The following is a 27,193-nucleotide window of genomic DNA, read 5'->3' on the forward strand; positions in this document are numbered from 1 at the left end:
AGTTGCTGTTTCTTCCCCCTGGTAACACCCCAGTGGGCTGCTCTGTAAATGATTCTGTTATAAAGTGGGAGGGGAGAAATCAGAATGACTTGTGCTGATGGCTAAAGTAGCAGGAGAGGATTAATTTTTTGGTCAGACCAAAGCAGTGCCCAGGGCTCACTGAGCTAGAGCCCTCCTTACCAAGTGGAACATCACCCCCAGCAGAGACCAGAAGCAAACCCCAGTGCGGCACCCACCTGCAAGTAATGATAGGCTAAGTCTTGCTGGCAGGACTTGGATTTCAGCAGGGCTTTGTCGATGGTGGCAGAGGCCTTTTGGCACACTTCCCGGGCATGGCTAAGGGTGAGCGTGGACCAGGAGCCCCGTTTGATGTAGTTGGACTCGTTGCTGATGGGGATATTGGCGCAGGGGGTGACCTTGAGGTCGTTATTGCTCTTGGAGGATTTCAGCATGTGCTCACTGATGGTGTTATATGCGTGCATGAAGTACCTAGGCTGGCTGTGGTCAGGTTGCCTGCCCAGGGTCATGAGGCCCATTGGATTGCGATAGCTGCAGGTGTCGCTGTCTAAGTTGTCGTCCGAGCTCCACCAGCCTGATATGTTGGACCTGGGCCTGCGTTTGGTCTCGGTGGTCTTTGCCCGGTCTTTGCTTTTGCTCCTCCGGTTCTGCTTCGGGTCCTCTGTGCCCTTCTTGCCATTCACACTGCCCTTGGTGGGGCCCTCCAGGGACTGTGACTTGGCAAAGAGCTTCTGGACGGAGTGCACCAGGTGTCGGATGCGCCCGGGGCTCTCGCTCCGGTGCTTGGCGTCGCTCCTCTGGAACTGGAGGGTGCTGAAGCCGTCCCGGTGAATGGGCAGCTGCTTCTCAAATTGGTCCAAGAGGTTTGCGGGGAGGCGGTTGATCTTAGTGGCTTGGGCATGGCTTGGGAAGGGGTTCTCGTCCGGGACTTCGAAGTGGGAATTGTAATGGATACGGGGGAAAGTGCTGCTGTTGGAAATCTGGTTGTTGAGTGGGAGGAGACAGTCACTATGGAGGGAATTCTGGGCTGGAAACCGGGGGTCCACGGGGTAGGAGTCAGTGGGACTGAGGAGGTAAGGGTTCCTGTCTTGGGCGGCATAAAGAGAGTCTTGAGGGGAGTCCAGGTTATCGGAGAGGTGGCGGCTTCTGTTATCTCCTAACCCCTTCATGGTCCAGGGGTTTCCTACAGCATCACTTCACGGGTGACACTGAGGAGCCTTCTTGCTAGTTCTCTCTTTGGTCCCTCTCCCTCTGGAGATGATCCTGCAGCCACAGAAACAAGAAAGACGCACACATCACTGAAAGGAAAGCTCTCCCCAGGCTCTCTCTATCCCTCTAAGCATTTCCACCCTGCTCCTCCCCAAGGCATCCGAGCCAGTGCCTTGCAAGTTCTAAAAGCCAAGACAATGATGGTTATTACAGAGCTGAGAGAGTGAGGAGAGGAGGAGGAGAAAGGGATGATTAACATTCCCTAGCCATATTTAAGAGCCATGTGGACCCCAGAGCTCAAACTTAAACTCCTTAATACAAGCAGGCTGCTATTTTTTGGCCTCTCTGTGACTTCATTTAATAGCACTCGGTCACCAGCCAGCATAACAAGGCCTTAGCAGTTGGATTGTCAGCAAATCATGGGCATCTGTCCCATTATTTTAGGGGGCTGAATAAAAACCTGCTGTCAAATACTGTGCCCGGACCTTGCTGGAGTCAAGGGAAATGAGGAGCTGAGGATCAGATTGGCTCTCCGTCATGTGGCCATTTGTGTTTCCGTGATTACCGGACCTCTTAATGGGAACGATGGACCGGATGTGTGTGTTGCACAGAGCTATGGTAATGTGATGGGATGGCAAACGTCTCTTCTCGGACAAGTGCCCGGGTTTATGTTCATGTTATCCTGTACCCCTGAGGAAAATGCTGCAATACATATGACCAGAGTGGTGGTTTTACTGAGACACTCATGGGCCTGGCCTGAGAAGTCTTTTGTTGCTCGGTCACAGCTCCAAGGTTGAGGTCCCCACTGCCAGGCGAGATCACAATTGCCTGGGCTGCTTTGCTTCAGGGACAGGGCTATAATTTGCCAGGTTTTCCTGGACACAAAGACCCTGTTACATTGGGAAACAGAATAAAAAATCCCAGCTGGTAATATGGGTGAGTAGCTGACGCACAGGCCTGGTAATCAGGAGCCATGGGTTCTGCACCCAGCCCTGCAACACACCCGCTGTGTGACTTAAAATATCTAGCCTCATGCATGGGATCTCGAAAGTGAAACTGACTAAAAGTGGCATTGATTCAGTGGGCCGCAAATTATGAAATAATCATAGCAACTGACTAGCCGGTTTCCGTTGCCATGCTGAGAAAAAACTGCATTAATGCTGAAAAGCAAATGGGATTTTTTAATAATTGCTTCAATGCTAACACTCAAAGATGGGATTTCTAACATAGCTAAAGATACTTGTTTATTTAAATATGTACTGTTAAAACAGCATCCTTGTACCCCAATCACCCCCCATTGCTCTCAGAAGAAAGATCTTAAATCAGAGAGAAAGCACCGTACCTTATTCACCACCTGAGATCAAACTGATCTCTGGCCCCCATTTGAATCCATATGATTCCCACCCAGTGGCAGTCCAGCTGATCCTTTCCCAGAGGTAATCCTGCTGATCATCCCACCAGTGACTCCATTGGATCCCACTCCTTGGCAACTCCAGCTCACCCCCTTGGGAGAGCCAGTTGACCCCCCAGTACTGTAAATCCAGCTGCTCACCCTCCACTGTGACTATAGTTGATCCTTGTGGGTGAAGCCGATTGAACATCCCACACAGGCAGATGATCTCACCTCATAGCAAAGATGGTTAAGCCTAGCCTATGGCAATGCCAGTCAATCCCACACACCATCAGCCTATTTTAGTGGGCAGGCAGGTGCATTTAATCATCATGTTTGGTGCATTTTGAGCCATAGATTAGAAGCAAACGACCAATTAAGACTTGTCCCTGCAGTGACAGTCACTTTAGCCCAGCCCTATAACACAGAGGGTTCTGACATTGCCTGGAGAGTTCACTTGAACCTCAATGGATCTGTCTTTCCAGGGAGCCTCATGTTCAGCCACGAGGGCTGACTGTGGGTGGGGGTGGAGAGAAGATGGGCGGTGCGGCTATAAGGAAAACATTCGATGAATGGCCAAGCGTCCATTCCTCTTTCCACTCAGGCACCTTTAAGGAATTGCTTGTGTCACTAATGAAAGATAACGTTACCTGTCTATTTTGCAAGCCTGGAGCCAGCCTGTCACCATATGCAGAGCTGCTTGAGCAGCAAGGGCGGTGCATTGATGACAACCCAGGCACGGCTCGCAGAAATACAAAAGGTGACATTATCCTTTATTAGCATCCTTGGCTCCCACCAGCTTTCGTTTGGCTCCTTTTCCTTCCCCATCACATTGTTTTGCAGATTGGTGCGTCAGATGCCCCGGAGCATCTCAGCAGATGGGGACACTCTCCCATGTGCTGGAAGGGCAACGATAGACCCCGGCCAGGCGCATGCTGGAGAAGTGACAGGAAGAGGCAGTGCAGCCTCAGCTCAGACAATTGGACAGGCATAAAGGCCAAGGACAATTGAGGAGAATAAATTAGACAGTCAGTCTGTGGCCCAGCCATATGGATGTGCCAATGCATATGCATAGAACAGAGAGAATAACAGAGGACAGGATCCTACATTAGCAAGAACGTTTTCAGCTATTCACGTTAAGATAATAGCAATCAAATCTCCTGCTGCTCTGGGTGAAAGCTAATTGCTTGAGGCAATCAGAGAAGAATTCATTCCCCTTTGTGTGTGATTGGCCAGGTGCATTATGAACATGTGACACCCGCCTTCTTCTGAGGCAGCAGGTATTGTCCACAGCCGGAGGCAGGGCACTGAGCTTGATGGTCCACCCATCCACTCCATGCCCAGGGCCACCCAACAGGCCAGTGGCAGAGCCAGGTCTAGAACCCAGGTCTCCTGAGTGCCCATGCTGTGCTCTATCTTGTAGGACAAGGCTAAAAATGGCATCAGTGGGGTCCTATTATCCAGGGATGAAACTCCACTGACTTCCCTGGGGCTCCAGCAGTTTACAGCAGCTGAGGATTTGGCCCTTAGCCCCTCGTACAGACTAGGATTTCCCTCTACCCCAGCTCTTCTGGGGTTTTATTTACAGGGCTGGCCCCAGGCACCAGCTGAGCAAGCTGGTGCTTGGGCCGGCAGATTGTTGGAGGCGGCATTCTGCCCAATCCTAGGGCGGCACGGCCCCTTTTTATTTTTTTTTGTTCCGCCCTGTAGGGGGCGGCGGCGCGGAGAACCAGAGCACCCTGCAGGGCAGTCCTCTTCCTTCCCTCCCCGCTGACCGGAGCGGAGCCCTCACGGCAGGAGGTGGTGCAGCGGGAGGGGCCGCATGGCAGCGCCCCTGCTGTAGCCCTGGTCGCCCCCTTCTCTGTCTCTCCCACCCGCTCCCTCCACCTCCCCCCGCAGCCGGTCCCCCTGCACCCGCGCTCCAGCCGCGCCGCAGGGTTTTTTTTTTTTTTTGCTTGGGGCGGCCAAAAAGCCAGAGCCGGCCCTGTTTATTTAACGTCTCAGCCACCTCCCCACATTGCTCACACTCCATTGCCAAACCACTTTTTGTCTGCAAGGCAGCAAATGGCCAAGCCCTTCTGCAGGGAAGATGCCCAACTAGTCTGTTTCCCCATATAAAGCATTTTCCTGGCTTTCTGGGTTTTATGAAGGTTCCTAGCAGACCAATGAGCATGGCTCATCCTGCCAGCCCTCCCCCCGCCTCCGCCCCAACTTGGGGATTGCCAAGCCAGTAGGAGGGCCACTCTCTTCCCCCTCTAGGAAGATATATAAAGGGGGCTGGGAAGCAGGAGGCTAGACCTGAACCTGGGCATTTCCCATGCAGCAAGCAAGCGCATCGCACGTAAGCTGCCCTTGTGGCGCATGTTATGAGGCAGGGCAGCCTAGTGGTTAGCAGCTAGGGTCTTGGAGAATGTTTTGATTCTAATCCTATCCTGAGTCCCTGGCTCTGTGGGTGACCTTCGGTCCAGTCAAAGCCAGCTGGACAGCTGGGTAAGAGCAGGAACCCAACTGACAGACAGCTGCTGCCTCAGCACGGAGCTTTCCTGAGGAAATAAATCACACGCATGTTAGGAGAGGGGAGGAGAAGCAGCAATCTATGGTGAACTGAAGCAGAAACTCTGACGGGAATGGGGTGAAATACACAGCCCTGGCTTTATGACACTCCACCAACCGGGGAGGGGTGGGTAGCATGAGGGATAGAGAAATGCCAGCATTATTTTACTCCAATCGCCCCCCATTGCTCACAGAAGAAAGATTTTCTTAAATCTTCATATACAGTGGGTGAAGGCTAGGGCTAGTCATTCGCAGTGTGTTTTTTGAACTGCACGGTAAACTACGGTATCTGCAACCTATGCGGGCTCTTGCACCACAGTTTATCACACCATCTAGCAGTGCGGCATTACATGGTTTTTCTTATTAACTCATCTCCCATAGGTGGCACTTCAATGGGGTTACTCCAGATTCACACAACCTTCCCCCCTCATGTACCTGAGAATTAAACCTGAGTCATAGTGTTATATAGTGTAGTACATACATACTCCATGCACATCCTATAATGCACTAGGCATAGCGTATATTCACTGTGCACTACGTGATGGGGATACCTATGCTCTAGCCACATCACATAGTGCACATAGGCATGGCAGAATTAGGTTTTTTTAAATAATTGATGGATAATATTGATGTTTATTTTCAAGCATTTTTTTTCCAATTTTTATCTATTTAAATTTTCATACTTGCAAGATATTATGGGGTTGAGGATCAGACAGTTATTTAATGACAGGAGACAGATTCAAAAAGTTAGTTTTATAACCGTTAAAACCCATGGTCAACATCACATGTCAAAATACACAAAGGAAATAGCCCTAAATCAAACACTAATAAGTTCTTCAGCAGCATTTTTTCTTCCCTTCCCATCTATACGTTTCTATTACCCATGAAAATATTTTTGTGGATTTGTGTGTATGCAGTGAAATCAATATTTACTGATAAAACTCTAATCTTTCCAAGCCAAAGGGTACAGTGTATGTGCACACGCTCTACCCACATCACATAGCAAATACACACTGTGCACTAGAGCTCCATCCCGTAGTGCACGTGATATACGTACACAGCAATTCTATAGACGTGTAGCTAGATACACACAAGGCTAGTAGAGAGGCATCCCAATGAGACTAAGCTGCTGTTACTTTAACCTTCTTCCAGCCTCCTCACTGTGTTTGTTACAGTATCTTAGACTCACACCGCAGAGCAGGAGTGTAATGGACACTCCCACACACATGAGCTCTGAGTCTAACCCAGCGCAAGGGCAGTAAAGGGGCTGAAGAGAGATGTGCTGCTCCCAGGAGGGGCTAGGTGGCAGGGAAAGTAGCCCTCTCCCTGTTTTAATTTACACCTTGTTCCAGCTCCTCGGCATGTGCCTCCACCAGCTCAGAGTCCTGTCCCGACCTGGGTGTGAGTAGAGCTGAGAAGGAAGGGAAGGGAGTTGAACTTATCACATGATCTCACACATCACCTGGGCACTGGGTCTGCTGCCTGCAGGGCACTCTGGGGTCTGGTTCTTCACACCACCAAGCAGGACAGAAATGGCATTACCCTGCCTGTGTCAGAGACTGTTCCCCTCATTCTGCCCCGGTGTCTCCTCCCGCTGGCTGTTACAGGTTTGCATTGCTCCTTTAAAGCGAGAGCCCAATCCTGTGTTTTGGGAGATTTCATCCCCCTCCCCAAACTCCGTATCTTCAGGTGGTTGCCACCTGGAGCCAATCCCTGCCAGGAATGGGAATCCAGGTCAGGTTTCTGCACCCCCTTTTAAAGGACTGGGCAGCGCGGGGGGATGCCCAGCAAAGATAGTTCTTAGCTAACACTTTTCACCTGTGATGGTCACAGAGAAATCCCGGACTGGAGTTTTTCAAGCTTGGTCTATCTCAGTGGGTTCTCAAACATTTGTACTGCTGACTCCTTTCACACAGCAAGCCTCTGGTGTGACTCCCCCTTATACATTAAAAACACATTTTAAATATTTAACACTAGTATAAATGCTGGAGGTGAAGCGGGGCTCGGGGGTGGAGACTGACAGCTCGCAACCCCCACGTAATAACCTCGTGACCCCCTGAGAGGTCACAACCCCCAGTTTGAGAACATCCGGGCTATCTGAATGTAGTAGCCACCTACTTGCAGGTACCCCTGCTTCCAGCACAAGGAGGTAGCTAGATCTGCTTTGGAACCAGCATGAGGACCCAAGGGCAAGAGACAGGGCAGGCTGCAGGGTCCCTCGGGGAGTCAAAGGCCCAATGCGCTTGGTTTCCAGCTCCTCCAGGGGATTTCTGTACCCTGGATGTCCTTGATTTCTCCCTCTCTCGCTCCGGGCCCTGCCCATTTGAGCTGCAGGAATTTTAGGAGCTCAGAGGGATTAGGACTTTACTCCTGATAGTGTAGCCTCCAGCCTGACTCCCTGCTGCCTTTACCCCCTAAGTGTAATGAAACAACATAGTCTGCAGCAGGCTGACATTAAACCCGGCTGCAACATGGCCACTCTCCTGTCCAGGAGGACCCAGCTGCCCTGTGCCAGGGATGGAAAGGACACATTACCCTTTAGTAGGGTTACCATATTTCAGCAAGCAAAAAAGAGGATGGGAGGAGCCCTGCCCTAGCCCCGCCCCTGCCCCACCCACTTCCCGCCCCCCTCAGAACCCCCAACCCTCCCCCCCGCTCCTTGTCCCCTGACTGCCCTCTCCTGGGACCCCTGCCCCTAACTGCCCCCCAGGACTTCACCCCCTACCTCAGCCTCCCTGCCTCTTGTCCCCTGACTGCCCCCTCCTGAGACCTTCCCCCCATCCTAACTGGCCCCCTAGGACCCTACCCCCTACCTGTACCCTGACTGCTCCAACCCTTATCCACACCCACACCCCCAGACAGACCCCTGGGACTCCCATGCCCCATCCAACTACTCCCCACCCTCTGACAGCCCCCCCCCAGAACTCCCGACCCATCTAAACCCCTCTGCTCCCTGTCCCCTGACTGCTCCGATCCCTCTCCCCACTCCTGCCCCCTGACAGCCCCCCCCCGCAGAACTCCTTGTCCCCTGACTGCCCCCTCCTGGGATCCCTGCTCCTAACTGCCCTCCAGAACCCCACCCCCTACCTAAGCCTCCCTGTTCCTTATCCCCTAACTGCCCCCTCCGACCCCCTGGCTCCCTTGTCATTGGCCTTCGGTTCGCCTAAGGTCTCTCTGTGAGCTTGCTCAGGAACTGTCTGAGCGGTTCTCCCGGCACGCTGGGCAGCAGTGGGGGAGGAGCTCCAGACTGCCGGAGGCGAATGCAGGGAGGGAGGGAGTGAGTGAGCTCTGCTGCTGGGGGGAGGAGGGACTCTCTCTTGCTGTCGGAGCCCCATGTAAGTGGCACCATCCGGCTGCCCTGTTAGCCGCGCGTGCTCTGCATGGGGGGGAGGGGGAAGTCCGGACATTAACAAATTCCCCCGGACGCTATTTTTAGTTAAAAAATCCGGACATGTCCGGGGGAATCCGGACGAATGGTAACCCTACCCTTTAGCAACTCCTGCTCCAGCCTGGTGGACAGACCAGTTCCCATCTTTCAGGCTCCCCAAAAGAGGACACTGCAGGGGGAGCTGGAGGAGGGGGTACAGTTAGGGGTGCTGGAGGTGTGTGTGAGTACTGGGAAGGGTATCTGGCAGCATAGGTGGAGTTGGGGGGACATGGGAGGGCATTGCACCCACCAAACTGCAGGCCTCAGGCAGGCAGCCTGAGTGTGCAATGTAGTGAGTTCTGCAGAGGAGACATGCTGCTGCTTGCGCCCCTGAGGCAGGGAGTCAGAGTTTGGTTTATTAACAGGTGATTAAGATAAGAAAGGGCTGTTACAATATTTCCTAAAGTTAAATGATCTGTTCCAAGCTTGGTGAACTGCAAAAAGCAAGTAGCTTAAATGAAAGAAAGTAATTGTAGATTTTTCTACAATTGTTGTATTCGAGAGGTGGTAACAAAGTTACTAGTATCTTTCTTTGAGACCATAACTGATTTTTTAGATAAAGGAAATGCAGTAGATCTAATCTACCTGGATGTCAGTAAGGCATTTGATACAGTTCCACATGAGAAATTATTAGTTAAATTGGAGAAGATGGGGATTAACGTGAGAACTGAAAGGTGGATAAGGACCTAGCTAAAGGGAAGACTACAAGAGGTCATACTGAAAGGTGAACTGTCAGTTTATAAGGCGGTTACTAATAGAGTTCCTCAGGGATGAGTTTTGGAACCAATCTTATTTAACATTTTTATTACTGACCGTGGCACAAAAAGTGGGAGTGTGCTAATAAAATTTGCAGATGACAAAATTGGGAGGTATTGCCAATACGGAGGAGGACTGGAATATCATACAAGAAGATCTGAATGACCTTGTAAACTGGAGTAATAGAAATGGGATGAAATTTAATAGTGCAAAGTCCAAGGTCATGCATTTAGGGACTAACAACAAGAATTTTTGCTATAAGCTGGGGATTTATCAGTTGGAAGTGACAGAGGAGGAGAAAGAGCTGGGTGTATTGACCACAGGATGAGTATGAGCCATCAATGTGATGCGGCTGTGAAAAAGGCTAATGCTTTTCTAGGCTGTATCAGGCGAAGTGTTTCAGTAGAGACAGGGATGTGTTAGTACCATTATACACCTCTACCTCGATATAACGCTGTCCTCGGGAGCCAAAAAGTAATACCGTGTTATAGGTGAAACCACGAATTTGCTTTGATCCACCAGAGTGTGCAGCCCCGCCCCCCCCGGAGCTTACTTTACCGCGTTATATCCGAATTCGTGTTATATCGGGTCACGTTATAACGGGGTAGAGGTGTACAAGGCACTGGTGAGACCGCATCTGGAGTATTGTGTGCCGTTCTGGTCGCCCATGTTTAACAAGGATGAATTCAAACTGGAACAGGTGCAGAGAAGGGCTACTAGGATGATCTGAGGAATGGAAAACCTATCTCATGAGAGGAGACTCAGAGTTTGGCTTGTTTAGCCTAACCAAAAGAAGGCTGAGGGGAGATATGACTGCTCTCTATAAATACATCAGAGGGATAAATAACAGGGAGGGAGAATACCAGTGGGGGCAAAAAACCTAACTGGCTTCAAGACTGAGCCTGATAAGTTTATGGAGGGGATGGTAGGATGAGACTGCCTACAATGGCACTTGGCCCATCAGCAACTACCTGTAGCAAACCCCCCCAACGGCAGGAGATGGGTCACTAGATGGGGAGGGCTTGGAGTTACTACAGAGAATTCTTTTCCAGGTATCTTCCTGGTGGGACTTGCCCACATGCTCAGGGTCTAACTGATCACCATATTTGGGGTCTGGAAGGAATTTTCCCCTGGGTCAGATTGGCAGAGACCCTGGGGTTTTTTCACCTTCTTCTGCAACATGGGGTCACTTGCAGGTTTAAACTAGTTTAAATGGTGAATTCTCTGTAACTTGAAGTCTTTAAACCTTGATTTGAGGACTTCAGTTACTCAGCCACAGGTTAGGGGTCTATTACTGCAGTGGGTGTGTGAAGTTCTGTGGCCTGCGATGTGCAGGAGGTCCGACTAGATGATCACAATAGTCCTTTCTGACTTTAGTAAGAGCATCTGAGTAAGAATAGACATTACAATTTTAAACCTAACCAGTGTCCCATAAGTGACTTGCCACAAGAAGTCAGAACATGTCAGTATTAAAGCTGAGTGGTCTAATATTTATTTAATTTTCTTTCTTGATATAGGAATTAGATACAATGCTCCTGTCAGATATTTCTAAGTTATTATCTGCAAAAAACACTAGTTTTCAGTTGCCCCTGGAATCACAGTTGAAGTTGCTCTCCCCCCCCCCCATCTGAAATGGCGCCCCTGTGGGCTGGCACAGAATTTGTTACCCCCCCCCCCCCAAACACACGGCCCTGTTGGCCTGATTGAAGCCACATACCCAAATATAGAAGTCAAACTATGCCTGTTTGGCGGGTGCTGGAGGGGATACCGGAGCCTCACTCTCAAGGTGGGGAGCACTGTTGCTCCCTGTCACCGTGGCAGGGCGGCTGGTGCAGGCCCGGGACACAACACCAGCTGTCCATCAGCACCTTCCTGGGGGACCCTTTCCCCAGGGCAGTGAGCTGAGGCCTTGGTGGGCAGGATCTAGCAACTGTCGGCAGTGGCGGGACCAATCGGGGCACAGAGCCAGCTCTTTCTGAGCTGCAACGTCTGCACCACAAAAATTCCCAGACATTTCTTCTCATTTGAAAAATCCACCCGAACAGAGGATCACAAAAGAGGAAATGTCCGGGAAAACCCAGATGTAGGGTAACCCTATGGAGATACTCCAGTTCAGCGCCTGACCATGGGGCCAGGATGTCGCATCCACAGCTGATGCAAACAACATCCCTCCAGGGTCCTGTGACAGGAACCTCTCCTCAAACATGGCCTCAGCTCCCTCATGGTGCCTGCAGTCATTCGCTCAGACCCAGCACTCTCACTTATTAACGCCTTTCACAGAACACACACCCCCTCCTCCTTAGCCCCTCAAAGCCAGTGCTTCTTCTGGCCCTGGGGTTAACAGTGACAGCATCCTCTCCTGTATTCAGGAGACCCCGTCCTTCCCTCAGAGTGGGGTTCCCAAACACTCACGGCCCTGCCCTCTGCCTGGGGCTGGGTTACAATTTAGGCCAGTCATAGTTCTCAGTCAGCTTCTCCCCTGCAAGCCCCTTCTACCCAATCCTTTCACACACCAGCCTGGAGAGGCTAGCAGTCAGCCATGTCCTGCTAGTCTCTAGGAGCCCCTCTCTCTAGGAGCACCTCTCCTTTCATCAGACTCAGGTGTTCATTAGTCAGTTAGCTGCCCACCAGTCACCCAGGCAATTGGTTGCTTACAGGTGGGACAAGATGGACTTCTGGGCCCTGACCCCCCCTTAAAGGGGACAGTCCCCTGGATAGTCTCCCTGTGCTGCAGGAGAAGCAAAGCTCTGATTTGTTTACTGTTACATTGTTCCTATTAGTGCTGGTGATGGTTGCTGGGCGAATCGCCCTGGAGACCTCAGTCCTATACCCACACTAGGAGCAGAGATAGAGCCAGCTTCCTCTAGGTGGTCCTGCTGTCATCCCTCAGCTCTGACCTGGGGAGATTGTAGTAGGAGGATTTTATGTTTGTATTTTGTATAATTTAGAATGAAGAATAAAGAATAAGATACTAATGTCGCATGTATTAAATGTATTAATGTATGATTTGACCATATCCTGCCAGACCCCTTTTTGAATAGCAGAAAGGAATGGCCCAGTTGGCCATTGGTAGAGATGCATCAGCCAGAATCTCTTTGTGTCTGGACTGATTTCAAGGCAATAACAGACCTTTGAGGGTCACCACTTTGTTATAGGCTTAGCATTTTAAAATAAGAAAAAGAATGCCATGATTGTTTTTCTTCTGCATTGCCATTTGATGTTCCTGTTCAAAATGTTCTGTGTAAATTAATTCCGTTTTGTGTGTGAATGAGGAATGGGTGTTAAGAGATAAGTGTGAAGACCATCACTATCAGAGAAGGGCAGATTGACGACCTTAAAAATGAGACAGGCACCTATCAATAGGGACAAGATAGCTGTGATCAAAACCAGCATGGAGTAACTCCCTGAGACTTAATGAAAGAACCAGATAAAGAATGAGGACAATTAAAGAAAACAAGCACTCGTCAAACAACAATTGATTACAGCATGACGGTGCAAAACTCATTGGTCCCAATGAAGGAAAATCACTATACAAACAGGGTGCCTTGCCATGAAACTTTGGGTTTGTCCTGTCAAGACTTCCCCAGAGTATCGTGTCGCAATCAACAGAATCTGGCTCCTATCTACCCGTGATCAACCTAGCTGGCCACTAACTTGATCTGGACTCTTGATTGGTAACTGTAACATCGACTGGTGGGATGCGGGTGTGTGTGTGTGTGTGTGAATGCATATGCTAATTGTTGTATCTTCAATAAATGTGGCGTATTGCCTTTTCCCCTGAAAAAGATCCCGTGTGCTTCTTATAAGCATAACAAGATCACCTGTGGTGGGGAGAGGCTAATTCAATTCCCCCGGCCCATTCCGTCCTTGGCTTCTCTGCTGATTATTGCTGGGGGGACGGTGGGTTTTGTGATGTGGACACTTGGCCACCTGGAACTGAACTGAGACTCAACTGCCTCCCGGCCTAGGGGACGTCTACGCTGCAATGTAAACCTGCGGCTCCGACTCTCAAAGGCCAATTGACTCAGGCTCTGCTTTGGGCTGGAGCCCTGGCTCTGAGACCCCATGAGGGGCCCCGAACATCAGCCTGAGCCCATGTCAATAGACCCAGGCTCCAAGTGTCCGTGCCACGAGTCTTCTATTGCAGCGTATATGTACCCCTAGAGCCTAGAGATGGAAAAGGGTGATTGGGCTCCATCTAGTGCATGCCAGGGGCCAATGGCTGCTTGTTCCCTGCAGTGAGTGTTTCATTAAGATGTCTCAGGCAATGAGATTTCCACTAAAGATCAGGCAGCTGCTGTCAGGTGGCCATGACTTTTAGTCTCTGCTGCACGCTGGGTGGAGTTGGGCCTCACTGTGGAAGCTTGCCTGTCCCTTTACCAGTGCTCTGAGCCATCCGGCCATCCCAAGTTCTTATTTTTAAAAGGCCAGTGCTTTGGAAAGTCCCTTCCTGCCCTCTGAGCACAGCAAACTCAGGACATGGGGAAGGGACATGTGAACTCCTGTGGAGCAAATGTTTCACTCCATTACAACTCTGTCTGAGCTGAGCAGCTGCAATCGCTTCCTGCCATGGAGAAGGCCACTGTTTCCTTTCAGTCTCCCGAGGGGATCCCGGCCCCAGCTCCATCGGGGCGGTTTCCAACTGCAGTCTGGAGCATGTCAGCTGGGATGAAGTGAGGTGAGACGCAGCAGCAGCCTGGCCAAGGGGGGAAGCAACTGAACGTGCCTATTCACGAGAGGGACAAGTGACAGCAGGTCACTGTTTGGGCAGCCCCCCACTGGCTCCCTGTGGGGAGGGCTGCTCAGCACTGTGGCTGGGGAAAAGAGGGCACTATGGCCTATTTTGTGCCCTGGCCTAGCCAGGAAGCTGCTGCTGCTCCTTTCCTGGCTCAGTATGGACAAGACCAGAGACTGTACCTGAAACTTTGGAGGGAATTAACTATTGATGAAAGTGAGGAGGGCCTGTGATACATTTACCATCTCCCCCAGCTCTGCCAATGTCCCCCCAGTCCTGACCTGCAGTTCCCTCCCCCCACTGCTCTGCCAATTTACCTCCCTCCTGACCCACAGTCCCCTGACCTGCAGAGGGCCCTGGGTGTGCATATGGTTTTAGAGGGATCCGCTGGGTCAGATAGCTGCATAATAGTTTAGCAAAGGGTGGCAGGTGAGGTCAGTACCGAGAGCCAGTACCCACTGGTCATCATAACCACTGTGAGATGTATGTATGGATAATATTTATGGAGTTACGTATCTACACTGAAAATTATCTCCTGAAGGTCTTGGTGTTAAGGCAGGTCACAAGGAGGTGATGTACCTCAGATCTTCCTTTCAGGCAGGAGGTAACTGACATCGATCTCCCTGTCTGGCTGTCTGCGTATTGTCTGCCTCATAGGCTACGTCCTCACTATGGGGGGGGGTCGATTTAAGATACGCAAATTCAGCTACGCGAATAGCGTAGCTGAATTCGACGTATCGGAGCCGACTTACCCCGCTGTGAGGACAGCGGCAAATCGACCTCTGCGGCTCCCCCGTCAACGGCACTTACTCCTACCTGCCCTGGTGGAGTACAAGCACCGATTCGGGGATCGGATGTCGCGTCCCGACGAGACGCGATAATTAGATCCCCGAGAGATCGATTTCTACCCGCCGATTCAGGCGGGTAGTGTAGACGTAGCCATACTGTTTGCCTTTTGCATACTGAGCCCGGTGCTAACTGAGAGATTGCAAAATCTACAAGAGAAAACTTACAGGCAGAAACAAACACCGTGTGTGTGTGTGTGTGTGTGTCTGTGTGTGTGTGTGTCTGTGTGTGTGTGTGTGTGTGTGTGTGTGTACGCGCCCTGGTTATGAATAAAATCAAAGGGGTGGTCTGGTATATCTTGGAATGCAAAGAGACATACTGAGTCCTTCACCTAGGAGGCAAACTGACAGCATGCTTGGGGGGCACAAAGTGAGGGTCATAGCCAGCCTAGCTGTAAAGCACTGCAGGGATTTGGGGTGAGCAAGGCGTTACTAGACATGACATTATCTTGTGAATTAAGTCCAGGCTCTAGAATGCGTGTGATGGTTTGATTTTATATGGAACCATTTGTTTCCAATGCTCCTATCTGCCATTACTTGCCTCCCTCAGCTTTGTTAAATATACCTCAACTTGATTTCACTCTAAACAAATCCAAGCGTCATGTATTATGTGGAGCAGTGACCCGAGGTGGCCCTGGGAAGCTGTGCTGAGTTGCTTCCTTGACAGAGCGGATCGGTGGACACTGCGAGTGGCCAGGGAGCAGGCACTGACACACCAGGGGACACTCGGCAGGCTCGAGGGTTGGAGGGGGGCTGTCGCTAACCTGCAGAGTGACAGCGGGGCCTGTCAGGCCTAGCGGGGAGGGCTTGTGCTGTGTGTGGCTGGTGGTGTCAGGGAGCTGACCCCAGGCAGGCACAGACCAGGCTTCCTCATGCTAAGGGCAGGCGGTAGCGAGGTGCCTCTCTGCCCTGGTACTGTCCTCCTACCACATGTGGAGTTTTAATACATTACTCTTCCTTTGCACTGCCATCCCCGGGCCCCGTGTGCACCCAGAGCTGGTACAGCACGCGGGGGTAGTGGAGTGGGAGCTTTCCCAGCCCACAGCGGAAGGAGCAGTGCTGTGTTCCTGAACAGAGCTTTGAGCCACAGAAACATACGTATTCTTGTGAGATTTCCAGCTGGAGCTCACTGGCTCTAGGGGAAGCAGATAAAGTTCAGACCCGAGTCAGTCACAGCCCTCGCTGTCAGTCACAGCCACAGCCCCTCGTTGTCAGTCATAGCTGCAGCCCCACACTGTCAGCTTCAGCCCCTCGCTGTCAGCCACAGCTCCTCACTGTCAGTCACAGCCGCAGCCCCTCGCTGTCAGTCACAGCCGCAGCCCCACACTGTCAGCTTCAGCCCCTCGCTGTCAGCCACAGCCCCTCACTGTCAATCATAGCTGCAGCCCCACACTGTCAGCTTCAGCCCCTCGCTGTCAGCCATAGCTGCAGCCCCTCGCTGTCAGTCATAGCTGCAGCCCCACACTGTCAGCTTCAGCCCCTCGCTGTCAGCCATAGCCCCTCACTGTCAGTCATAGCTGCAGCCCCTCGCTGTCAGTCACAGCCGCAGCCCCACACTGTCAGCTTCAGCCCCTCGTTGTCAGTCATAGCTGCAGCCCCTCGCTGTCAGCCACAGCCCTCACTGTCAGTCATAGCTGCAGCCCCTCACTGTCAGTCATAGCCGCAGCCCCACACTGTCAGCTTCAGCCCCTCGCTGTCAGCCATAGCCCCTCACTGTCAGTCATAGCTGCAGCCCCTCGCTGTCAGTCACAGCCGCAGCCCCACACTGTCAGCTTCAGCCCCTCACTGTCAGTCATAGCCCCAGCCCCTCGCTGTCAGTCACAGCCGCAGCCCCACACTGTCAGCTTCAGCCCCTCGCTGTCAGCCACAGCCCCTCACTGTCAGTCATAGCTGCAGCCCCTCGCTGTCAGTCACAGCCGCAGCCCCACACTGTCAACTGCAGCCCCTCACTGTCAGTCATAGCCCCTCACTGTCAGTCATAGCCCCAGCCCCTCGCTGTCAGTCACAGCCGCAGCCCCACACTGTCAGCCACAGCCCCTCACTGTCAGTCATAGCTGCAGCCCCTCGCTGTCAGTCACAAGTGCAGCCCCGCGCTGTCAGCTGCAGCCCCTCACTGTCAATCATAGCCACAGCCCCTCACTGCTGGTCACAACCGCAGCCCCGCACTGTCAGCCGCAGCCCTCACTGTCAGTCATAGCCACAGCCCCTCACTGTCAGTCACAACCGCAGCCCCTCACTGCTGGTCACAACTGCAGCCCAGCACCATCAGCCGCAGCCCCTCACTGTCAGTCACAACCGCAGCCCCTCACTGCCAGCTGCAGCCTCAACTCCATACTTGAGCTGAATTCTGATGCTTTTATTTTCTCTCTGCTCACAGCCTACTCTCCAGACATTCATGGGTCAACACCCATCTCATGCATGGAACTCCTTCCGAGGGCCCAGCTTACCCAGCAAAGAGGCATGACATGTTTGAAGCCACTAGGCAGAGGAGGGGAGGATACAGGAGAAGAATCAGAGCAATCCCCCTCACCCTGTCCTCACTGACAGCCTGTCCTGAACTGCACCTGCCTGCCCCGGAACACTTCCCACAGCACCAAGTGCCTCACAGAAGATGGGGTTCAAAGAGTGGCCTGGCTATCCCGTCCCCACTGGGGGTTGCTCAGAACTGCAGCAGGGGCTGCACTGGCTCTCTCAGCCTCCTGGTCCAGAGATTCATCTATTCCAAAGCCAGAAGGGACCACTGGGATCATTTAGTCCAGGTGTCAGCAACCTTTCAGAAGTGCTGTGCCAAGTCTTCATTTATTCACTCTGATTTAAGGTTTTGCGTGCCGGTAATACCTTTTAACGCTTTTAGAAGGTCTCTTTCTAGAAGTCTATAAAATATAACTAAACTATTGTTGTATGTAAAGTACATAAGGCTTTTAAAATATTTAAGAAGCTTCATTTAAAATTAAATTAAAATGCAGAGACCTCTGGACCCGTGGCCAGGACCCGGGCAGTGTGAGTGCCACCGAAAATCGGCTTGTGTGACGCCTTTGGCACACGTGCCATAGGTTGCCTACCCCTTATTCTAGTCTGACCTCCTGTATAACACAGGCCAGAGACCTGCCCCCAAATAATTCCCAGAGCAGAGCTTTTAGAAAAACAGCCAATCTTGATTTAAAAATTGCCAGTGATCGAGACTCCACCACAACCCTTGGTAAGTTGTTCCAATGGTTAAAAGCAACAGAGGGTCCTGTGGCACCTTTAAGACTTAAAGGTGCCACAGGACCCTCTGTTGCTTTTTACAGATTCAGACTAACACGGCTACCCCTCTGATACTTGACTCCAATGGTTAATTACCCTCACTGTTAAAAATTTACACTTTATTTCCAGTCTGAATTAGTTTAGTTTAACTGCCAGCCATCGGATCATGTTATACTTTTCTCTGTTAGGGTCGAGAGCCCATTATTAAATATTTGTTCCACATGTAGGTACTTGTAGTCTGTAATCACGTCACCCCTTAACCTTCATTTTGTTAAGCTAAACAGATTGAGCTCCTTGATCTATCCCTATACGGCAGGTTTTCTAATCCTTTACGTATTCTTGTGGCTCCTCTCTGACCCCTCTCCAATTAGTCAACACCCGTCTTGAATTGTGGGCACCAGAACTGAACACAGGATTCCAGCAGCGGTCGCATCAGTGCCAAATACAGAGGGAAAAAATAACCTCTCTAGTCCTACTCAAAATTCCGCTTTTTATGCATCCCAGACTAATATTAGCCCTTCTTGCCACACTGGAAGCTCCTGTTTAGCCGCTCAAATCTTTTTCAAAGTCACTGCTGCATACATAGGTATGGCCTATTCCTTCTTCTTAGATGTGTACATTGATATTAAAACACATATTGTTTGCTTGCACCCAGTTTAGCAAGTGATCCAGGTCGCTCTGTAGCAGTGACCTGTCCTCCTCATTATTTACCATGCCCCCGCCAACTTTTGTGTCACCTGCAAACTTTATCAGTGATAATTTTATGTTTTCTTCCAGGTCATTGATAAAAAAAGTTCACTAGCATTGTGCCAAGAACTGATCCCTGCAGGACCCCACTGGAAACACACACATTCGATGACAAGTCTCCATTTAGTTACATTTTGAGACCTGTCAGTTAGCCAGCCTTTAATCCATTCAACATGGACCATGTTAATTTTCTAGTGTTCTAGGTTTTTAGTCAAAATGTCGTGTGGTACCAAGTACAACTAGTCTAAGCAGCCTCTTTAATGAGACTGACTCCACAATCGCACCCAGTTGGGAAGGAGGTGAGGGACAACAGCCAAGCTACAGAACAAGCACTATGCAGCAGAGTGGATAAAAATCAATGATTGAAAAAAAAAAATAAAAAAAAAAAAGATTTTTTTTATTTAAATGCTTTTGAGGAAAAAACCTATCTAAAGATAGCTTTAATTAAGATACATTATAGCTCAAAGATATCTCATCATGGAATACGGATTATAAATTCTAATTCTATAGTATGAGACAATCTATTCATGTAATGTTTAAGAAAAGTTTTGTAAATGAGTTCCAATAGTTCATGGATTAGGGACCCAATCTTATGGGGATCCACAGGCTTCTGTACAGATTATTTAGGTTAAACTTTCTATCTACCCAATGGGACTCAGTGCTCAGTCTAGAAGATACCATCAGAGATGCTTAGTTTTGCAGTTCTCGAACTGTGGATTTGTGTCTCCAGAGGTAACATGCTTGTTAACAGCAAAAATGTTTTTAAATAAATAAATAATATATAGAGGTGAGAAATAACAGACCTCAACTCTATTGTCCCTCTTCAAATTTGTGTACACAGAGTCAATCCCTTACCTCTCTCTAAAAGTGCAAAGTCTCAAAAAGTTCAGTGAATAGAAGATTGTTGGTGGCAGAATAGATCTGGACAAGGAAAAGAAGTCTGAAGAAAATGTGAGAAGCGAGGGACATATGCTTGTGTTTTTTAAAATATGATATGTTTGCTGTTGAGAAAAAAATCCAGAATACTTGACGTTGTTGTTTTAGTTAAATAAAACAATTTAAATGTCTGTCTGGTGATGCTCTCCTCCTAATACAGCATGGCAAGAAAATTCTCCAAATATTAATGATTAAACTGTTGAATTGGAGATAGTTCACCTCCCAATGACTACATAAATATCTGCTTCAATTATCTTTGGTAAATGAAATAACCAAACAATCATTCATTTTCTGATATAGCTGTAAAACTAATATGAAAAGTTTTCAAAATAAATAACTGTTTAAAAATGTATAGTGTGTACCTTCTAAAAATGAAACCTACATCTATCTCTGAGTTGAGAAGAATATGTATTCAGATGATAACAACCAATAAGAATGCACTTTTATGTAGAAAACCATGATTAAATCAAGTCTTCCTGACTAGTGATTTAAATCAATCAATTTGATTTAAATCAAATCAACCCTGCTATGCAGCCCAACAGGGTTGGGAAGGCAGAGTTTGGGAGGTTGTCCTGGAGGGGCTTTTGACCACTTGGTTGGGAGATGAGGCTCTGGTGTGTGCTCACACCCACACACAGATCCACCCATTCCCTCTCTTACACACACTCTTCTTCTCTTTCACTTGCACAGAGGCACACTGCAAAATACATACACAATATCCCTTTTGCACTTTCATTACTCTGGGGGACTTCTGCACCACTGCGCATGTGCAGAATTCATGTCCCCTGCAGATTTTTTTTCTCTGCAGAAAATACATTCTGCTGGAAAGGTGCTGCAGTTATGCCTTTCTCCCACCAGGGAATGTTCTGGCACCAGAACAGAGAGCAGCTGGCTCACTGGCCGTAGCAGGCAGCAACTGATAGGGAGGAGGAGAGGCTGCATTCCTCACAGTGTCCTGCATGTTGGGCCAGGTGTGGAGGCTTGGGATATCAGGGGGATGGACAGAGTGGGGCACAGGGGGCTAATGAGGGGTCACATAGACTGGGGTTCAGAAGGGCTAGTGGGTGGGACTGACTGGGGTAGGGGCTGATTGGGGTTGCAGGGACACCGGGGGTGGGGTGGGGGTGCAGGGCCACAGGGGAAGGGTGACAGGGGATGTGGGAGTGGTTGAGTGGGGGGTGCAAGTACACATGGTGACGGGGAGGGGGTGCATGGGGATGGGAGGAGGGGAGTACAAGGACACATGGGAACGGGGGATGGGGTGCAGGGCCATATGGGGCTGAAGAGGTGGGGGGTGCATGGGAGAACAAGGGATTATTTAGTTTGTTGGCCATTTAAAAAAAATAAAAAGAAAAATTGTTTTGGGTCACAAACAAAAACAAAAACAAAAATTGTCAACATTTTCAGTGAATCAAGAAGTTAAAAAAAATGGCTTTGGGCCAATTAAATGTTTGTTTTTTGACTCTGAGGATTTTTAAACATTTTCAAATTAAAATGACAGGAAATTTCAAAACAAAAAGTTGTTTCAAACCAAAACAAATCAAAACTTTCTGACTTTTTAAAAATTTTGTTTTAAAAACAAGCAACGTGGCAAAACCGACACAAATTCAGGAAATATTTGGGTGGCGCCAAAGCTGCATTTTTTGATTTAAAAAGTTTTGCCTGAAAATTTTTGCCCAGCTCTAGTTTGGAGGAGATAGCTTCTTCCCTTGCCCATGGGATGAGAACAGATGGACCAGGTACACCAGGGACCACCGAGCAAAGCCCAGTCACTCTCTAAGTACACATCACCCTGCCCCTCCAGAGATCCACCATAGAGCATGGCTTTGTGGCACTCAGCTGGCTGCAGTCCCCCAATAGGGTTCCTTCTGTTGTCTGGCCCCAAAGCTCTACTCAACCCTATAGTCCCCCACAGCACCAATGGCTCAAGCAGGGTTGACATTGAGACCGAAATGAAGAACTATCTGTACTGAGCTCCCGCTACAATTATATAAGCATTAAGAACACAATCGAAAGCGCTAGCCAGATCTATATATTTATTAGCTACAACAGGACCTGATTGCAATTGAACATCTTCCATAATATTGCCCTGGAGGATACTCCCGAAGGGAAACTTAATGCAGATGTTGATTTGCCTCTAATGGGATTTCTCTTGATATTGACAGTAAATGTGCTTTTTATGATCCAGCGAAAGGGAATCAATATTTCAGGCAGAAATCTCCTGATTAGTATTGTGAGCGACTGCAGTTGTTGCATGTTTAGCCAATATACAAGCCATAAAGCACAATATCAGCTTCATTTGCTATTGTCTGTCTGCCACAGGCACTGCATCTCAGAATTAAATAAACCAGTAACTGCCTTAAATTAAAACTCATGGCAGCAGCGGGAAAGAGAACTGGGTAAGGATGAGAAAATGAGAAAGGCTCAGCTGCGATATGGGAAGGAATGTAGAGGCACAGAGCTGATGTTCCACCTGGCAGAAGCTGTGGAGAAGAGGGGATCTTCCACTGATAATGTTGTAAAGGGACACAGGTGTGGGGAGGGGGGCAGAGGGAAGATGAGGCCGGTGCAGTGGGCTGGAGGGTTAGATCGAAGCTTGGCAGAATTTGATTTTTAATTTGTTACAATTTCGATGAATAAGAAGCATCAAGGTTTATTTTTAAGCATTTTTAAATTTTGTTATCAATTTAAATGTTCAGTTACAGGAAATTATGGGCATGTCAGACAATGAGGGGTCAGGCGATAATTAATTACAGTAGATGTTGCAATTCAGAAAGCTAAAGCTTCATAACCATTCAAACACAAATGATCAAATGTCAAAAATATACGAAGGAAGCATCCTCAAATCAAACTCTAAGACGTTCTCAAGCTGCATTTTTCTTTCTTTGCCCATCAATTATCATGAATAGAAATATTTTTCTGCTGGTTTGTGTGTGTGCATGGTGAAATCGATGCTTACTGACATAGACTGGTAAAAATCTAATTCTTCTAAGCCTAGTTATGAAACAAGGAGGGCAATTTTGAAATGAACAGGGAGCCAGTGGCTCTGGCCAGAGCCCCTAGCTGTCTCTCTAACTCAGGCTAAGACCCTGGAGTGATGCTCAGCAAGCAATGGAACCACATCTGATTACTGGCAGAGATTACAAAGTCAGCTCCCCTGTGCTATTGGTGTTGCTATACACTACACTTTTGCTTTCTCCTTAGGCAGGAAGTCCACCCTGAACCTGCTCACAGTTACGTCCCAGCACAGGGTCTATTGGTGGAAGTGTCAAGACACACTCACCCAGCCAGCACAGAAACTCCGACCGACAGTCTCCTGCTTTCTCTCTGCACTGTAACTCTGGGTACGCCTGCACTGCAATTGGAGGGGTAATGCAGCAGGTGGAGGCCTACCTGAGCTAGCTTTGATCTAGCCAGCTCAGGTCCCCATAGCGCTTGGCAGCACGGGCTTCACTGTAGACTAGCTGCCGGAGTAATTACCCAGCATCCTGGGCAGGCTTGTACAGCCCCCGCTGAAGCCCATGCTGCTGCAGCTGCACTGCTACTGGCACCTGCGCTAGCCAGATCAAAGCTAGTTAAAGTCTGTCACACCTCGGACTGCAGTACAGGCAAACCCTCAGAGTCTCGCTCCTATACAGCCGTCATTCCTGTAGTGAGTGCCTTTAGTCCTGGTTACAAGCGGAGAGCCCTCGTTCAGGACCCCGAGTACAGTGTGGCCTGCCATAAGAGGGCACTCGAGCTGGTGCTGTTTTATTCCCACATCCCGTCTATCACTGTGAACTGCTGGTTTTTATTCTTGTGATGGCGATGGGAATTGCAGGATACAATAAAGCCTTTGAATACATCCAAATCCTTCACCTTTGCTGTACACAAAGGAAAGAGAGTCTAGATGCTGGGGAAGCCATTCATTCTAATGGAGCCTGGAACCTGTTTACAAACTGGAGTAACCACAAGCCAATTAAAGGGAACCTTCACCGCCTGAGAAATTCATGACCAAATTGCAATGACAGACACTGTCTGCTGATGTCGCCTCCTTGTCTCCTTGATGAGCGCTCTGAAAGCTCTGCTCCTGGCTGTGGATATGACTGATCAGATGTGGGGACAATGTCTGCCCTTCCTTAGGCTGGTGCAACCTCAGAGGGGTCAGCCGTGGCAGAAGGGGGGGCAGAAATAAAAGCATTAATCTTCAGGCCTGGCTGAGCTAATCCAACCCAGGTCTGTATAGAGTCATGTGAGAACATTCCAGCTGCCAGGGGTTTGCCTGCCAGGTAGGCAGAGTGGATTAGCAAAGCAGGGCTGAGTACTGAAGGCCTCAGTGGACTCACAGGAGACTACAAGAGCAGCTACTTACTTTGCAGCAGAAAGGAAGAGTATTGAGAAGGGAGAGTGCCATCATCAGGCCCAGATGCTGCAGGGCTGGGAAGATCATTGAGCACCTCTTGCGCTCATAACCTCGCTAACCCCTCAAGAACAGCACTTAGCGGAGGAAACCTGGCTGACTGATGGGCTGTTCCTTTAGTCGCTGAGGCATTGTCTCTCCCACAAGCTCATTGGAGGGGTTTGTGTGTTCTCACTGGGAATAAACGCTTGGCTCAGAGTCAGTTACAAAGCTCTTTGCTTGGCCCTTATGTCAACCAGTGCCTGCTCACTTCCTGCAGGCGTTTGCATATCCCTGACGCGAGGAGATTCTAAAAGAATATTCAGCGCAATCTCTGAGCAACCAAGAAGGTGATAACATTGGTGTAGGCCATTTAAATATGTATACTCATATACCTCCCCATCCCCACCAGAGACAGGTTGGAAAGAAATTGATGGCACCCAGGCTCCGCTCACAATCCCAGAATAACTGCAGGCTTCTAACAAATAGTCAACAATTCTGGTGTGCAGTCAACGGTCATTAGGGTTCAGAGTTAACACGCCCCTGAGATGCATGGATTGGCTCAGACTTTTCTTAGTGCTATTGTTAGAAAGTTTGGGCCCAGTTACGGGTTAGCACGGTGCAATGACTTCAGTGGGAGTTAAGGAATGCAGCACCTTGCAGGACTGGACCCTAAGTATATGTGCATGTATATATATCTCTGTAATATCCTTAAAGGCAATTGTAAGTTCTGCAGGCTGCTGGTGCCCTCAGCAATAGGTCTGTGTGGCCTGCTGCTGGCTCACTCCTACCCCTGACATCTCCCTCCCTTCCCAGTCCAATCACCCCTGGCTTGGGCAGGCTGCTGGGAAGAGCAGCAGTGAGTTGAAAGCCTGGCAGAAGGAAGGACGAAATGGGACGTGTGCGCAAAATCCAAACGCAATAACCAAAGCAGGAACTATGGGGAGGCAGCAGGGTTTATTTCTGCAGCTTGTGCAGCAGCTCTCTTCAACTCAATTTCCTGTGGTGGGGGAAGGAGGGTCTGCAGCCAAGACCATCTGGTCAGTGGGCCCTGCTGGGTCTTTGGGATGCAAAGCTTTGGCAGCATTTCCATGCTCCATTCCTCCTTCCCCCTCCCCCCAGCTGGCCCTTTAACCTGGATATAAATTCCCTCTCCCCCTTGGCCAGCACTAGCATTTCTTCTTCAGGAAGGAAAATGGAATTTGTCATTGATAAAAGGCCCACTGAGCTACAATGCCTCTGATGGCACATGAGGCCCGCCCAGCCACTGCTACTCCTCCTGACTGAAGAGCCTCATGGCACGTGGCATGACGGGACGTCTCTGTTTGGAAGGATCCCACGCACCCCCTTGGATTCCCTTGGCACAGTGACTCATTTTTATGAAGCAGAGATCCCAAGGAGGCAGTGGACTAACCAGCAACCTAATCAGTTGTTTAGAAGCCAGCACACGTTTCACTAGCAGCGCTTGAACCACTCTGCTGTCTGTCTCGACTATAACAGACTGGGGCTAATTAAACAGACAGCTTCAAGCAAGCAAAAGTCTCTATGATGTACCTGATTTTGCTGTTCAGGGACTCTTCCAGCTGACAGGAAGGGCCCCAATGTAGCCCATAACATGAAGTCTAAAACAACAACTCCTTAGCTGCTGGATTAAACACTGCACAAAACACACCTAGAAAGCGTTTCACCCGTAAACGAGGAAGAGGCAAATCCTGAGGCTCTTACCCAGTAAGGACTGAGTGAAAATGAATAAGGAGTCTAAATACATGCTCCTGGCATCTGGAAGAGCTTGCCAGCCCTTGTCCAATCCCATAGTAATTCCACCACTTTAAATCATCTGGTACTTATTTTTAAAGCGTCCTGCAATGTAATCCAGGACCAGGGGTCAGACAGCTAGTCAGATTTTTTTTTTTTAATCAGGCTTGTGAGGGCATGCAGAGAGCTGAGCCTTTCATCTGGGCACAGCAGCTTTCAGATGCGGGTGAAGATGCCTGGCTGGGGACGTGTCTGTATGTGTGTGGGGCGGGGAGGACGGGAATGTCCGTGCGGCTGGATGAGGATGGGGTGGGTGAGTGGAGGTGGACTTGTGGTTTTGAGGGTGTCTGACTGTAACGGTCTGTGTGGCTGGATGTGGCTAAGTGTGTGTGTGTGTGGAGGGATGCATGCATGTGTGTAGCTTTGTGGCTGCTGGATGTTGTGTGTCTGTGCAGGTTTCTGTATGCGTGAGTGTTTCCAGGGGTCTGTGTAGGGGCTAAGGATAAGAACATCTGTGAGTACGGATGCGTAAGTGGTAGTCACTTCACCACTCCATTCCTCAGTTTCCCCAGCTGTAAAATGGGGAGAACGCTAATGATCTCCGCTGTAAAGTGCTTTGAGGTCTATGGATGACTGTTACTGTTAGTATTATTGGTGGAAGGTGCAGACTTCCCTGGGAATTGGTGAGGCTCAGGACTGGGCCCCAACTATATACCAGTTGCATGCGTTTGGTGCCTTGGATATCTTGGCTGGGCAGGCGGTCCAGTCCTAGCCCTGCAATGTTCTGTGGCTCTCTGGGCTGGGGTGGTGGATGCTGCTCTTGGCTACCTGCAGGCTGGGGATCAGATCTGCAGGGTAGTGGGGACGGTTTAGCTGCAAAGGTTTTACTGGAATAACTCTCTGACAGGACTTCATATTTCAGCCCTTTGCTTTTCACCTCTGTTGTTTTCCTGAGGTTAATAGAGGGCTTCAGACTGGCTGGGCCAATACCTAGGGGACCCAGCCGAGCACCAGGGGAGCATCCTTACACCACACATAAACACTCATCACAAGTCTCCCAGGCAATGCCCCCTTGGCCTATCTTTTGACTCCACATACAGCAGGCTGCACCAGGACTGAGAGCTGAGTGCGCTCCTGATCCCTGTCCCTATATGGAAAAACTTGGATTTCAGAAAGATCTCAGCTTCCCCACAGCCTT

General features: G+C 49.6%; 1 protein-coding gene across 19 annotated transcripts in view; it reads right to left on the reverse strand.

The window, feature by feature from the left end:
* DLGAP4 (DLG associated protein 4) overlaps nucleotides 1–27,193 on the reverse strand; it is a 332,309-nt gene that overhangs the window by 103,468 nt on the left and 201,648 nt on the right. For all 19 annotated transcript variants that reach the window (XM_065565757.1, XM_065565754.1, XM_065565749.1 and 16 more), the window contains one exon: nucleotides 237–1,281. In XM_065565757.1, the coding sequence (XP_065421829.1) occupies nucleotides 237–1,187 (951 nt within the window). In that variant the 5' untranslated portion in view covers nucleotides 1,188–1,281. The remainder of the gene's footprint in view (nucleotides 1–236; nucleotides 1,282–27,193) is intronic.

The sequence above is a fragment of the Chrysemys picta genome, chromosome 13, assembly GCF_011386835.1.
Source record: "Chrysemys picta bellii isolate R12L10 chromosome 13, ASM1138683v2, whole genome shotgun sequence".
Taxonomy (NCBI): domain Eukaryota; kingdom Metazoa; phylum Chordata; order Testudines; family Emydidae; genus Chrysemys; species Chrysemys picta.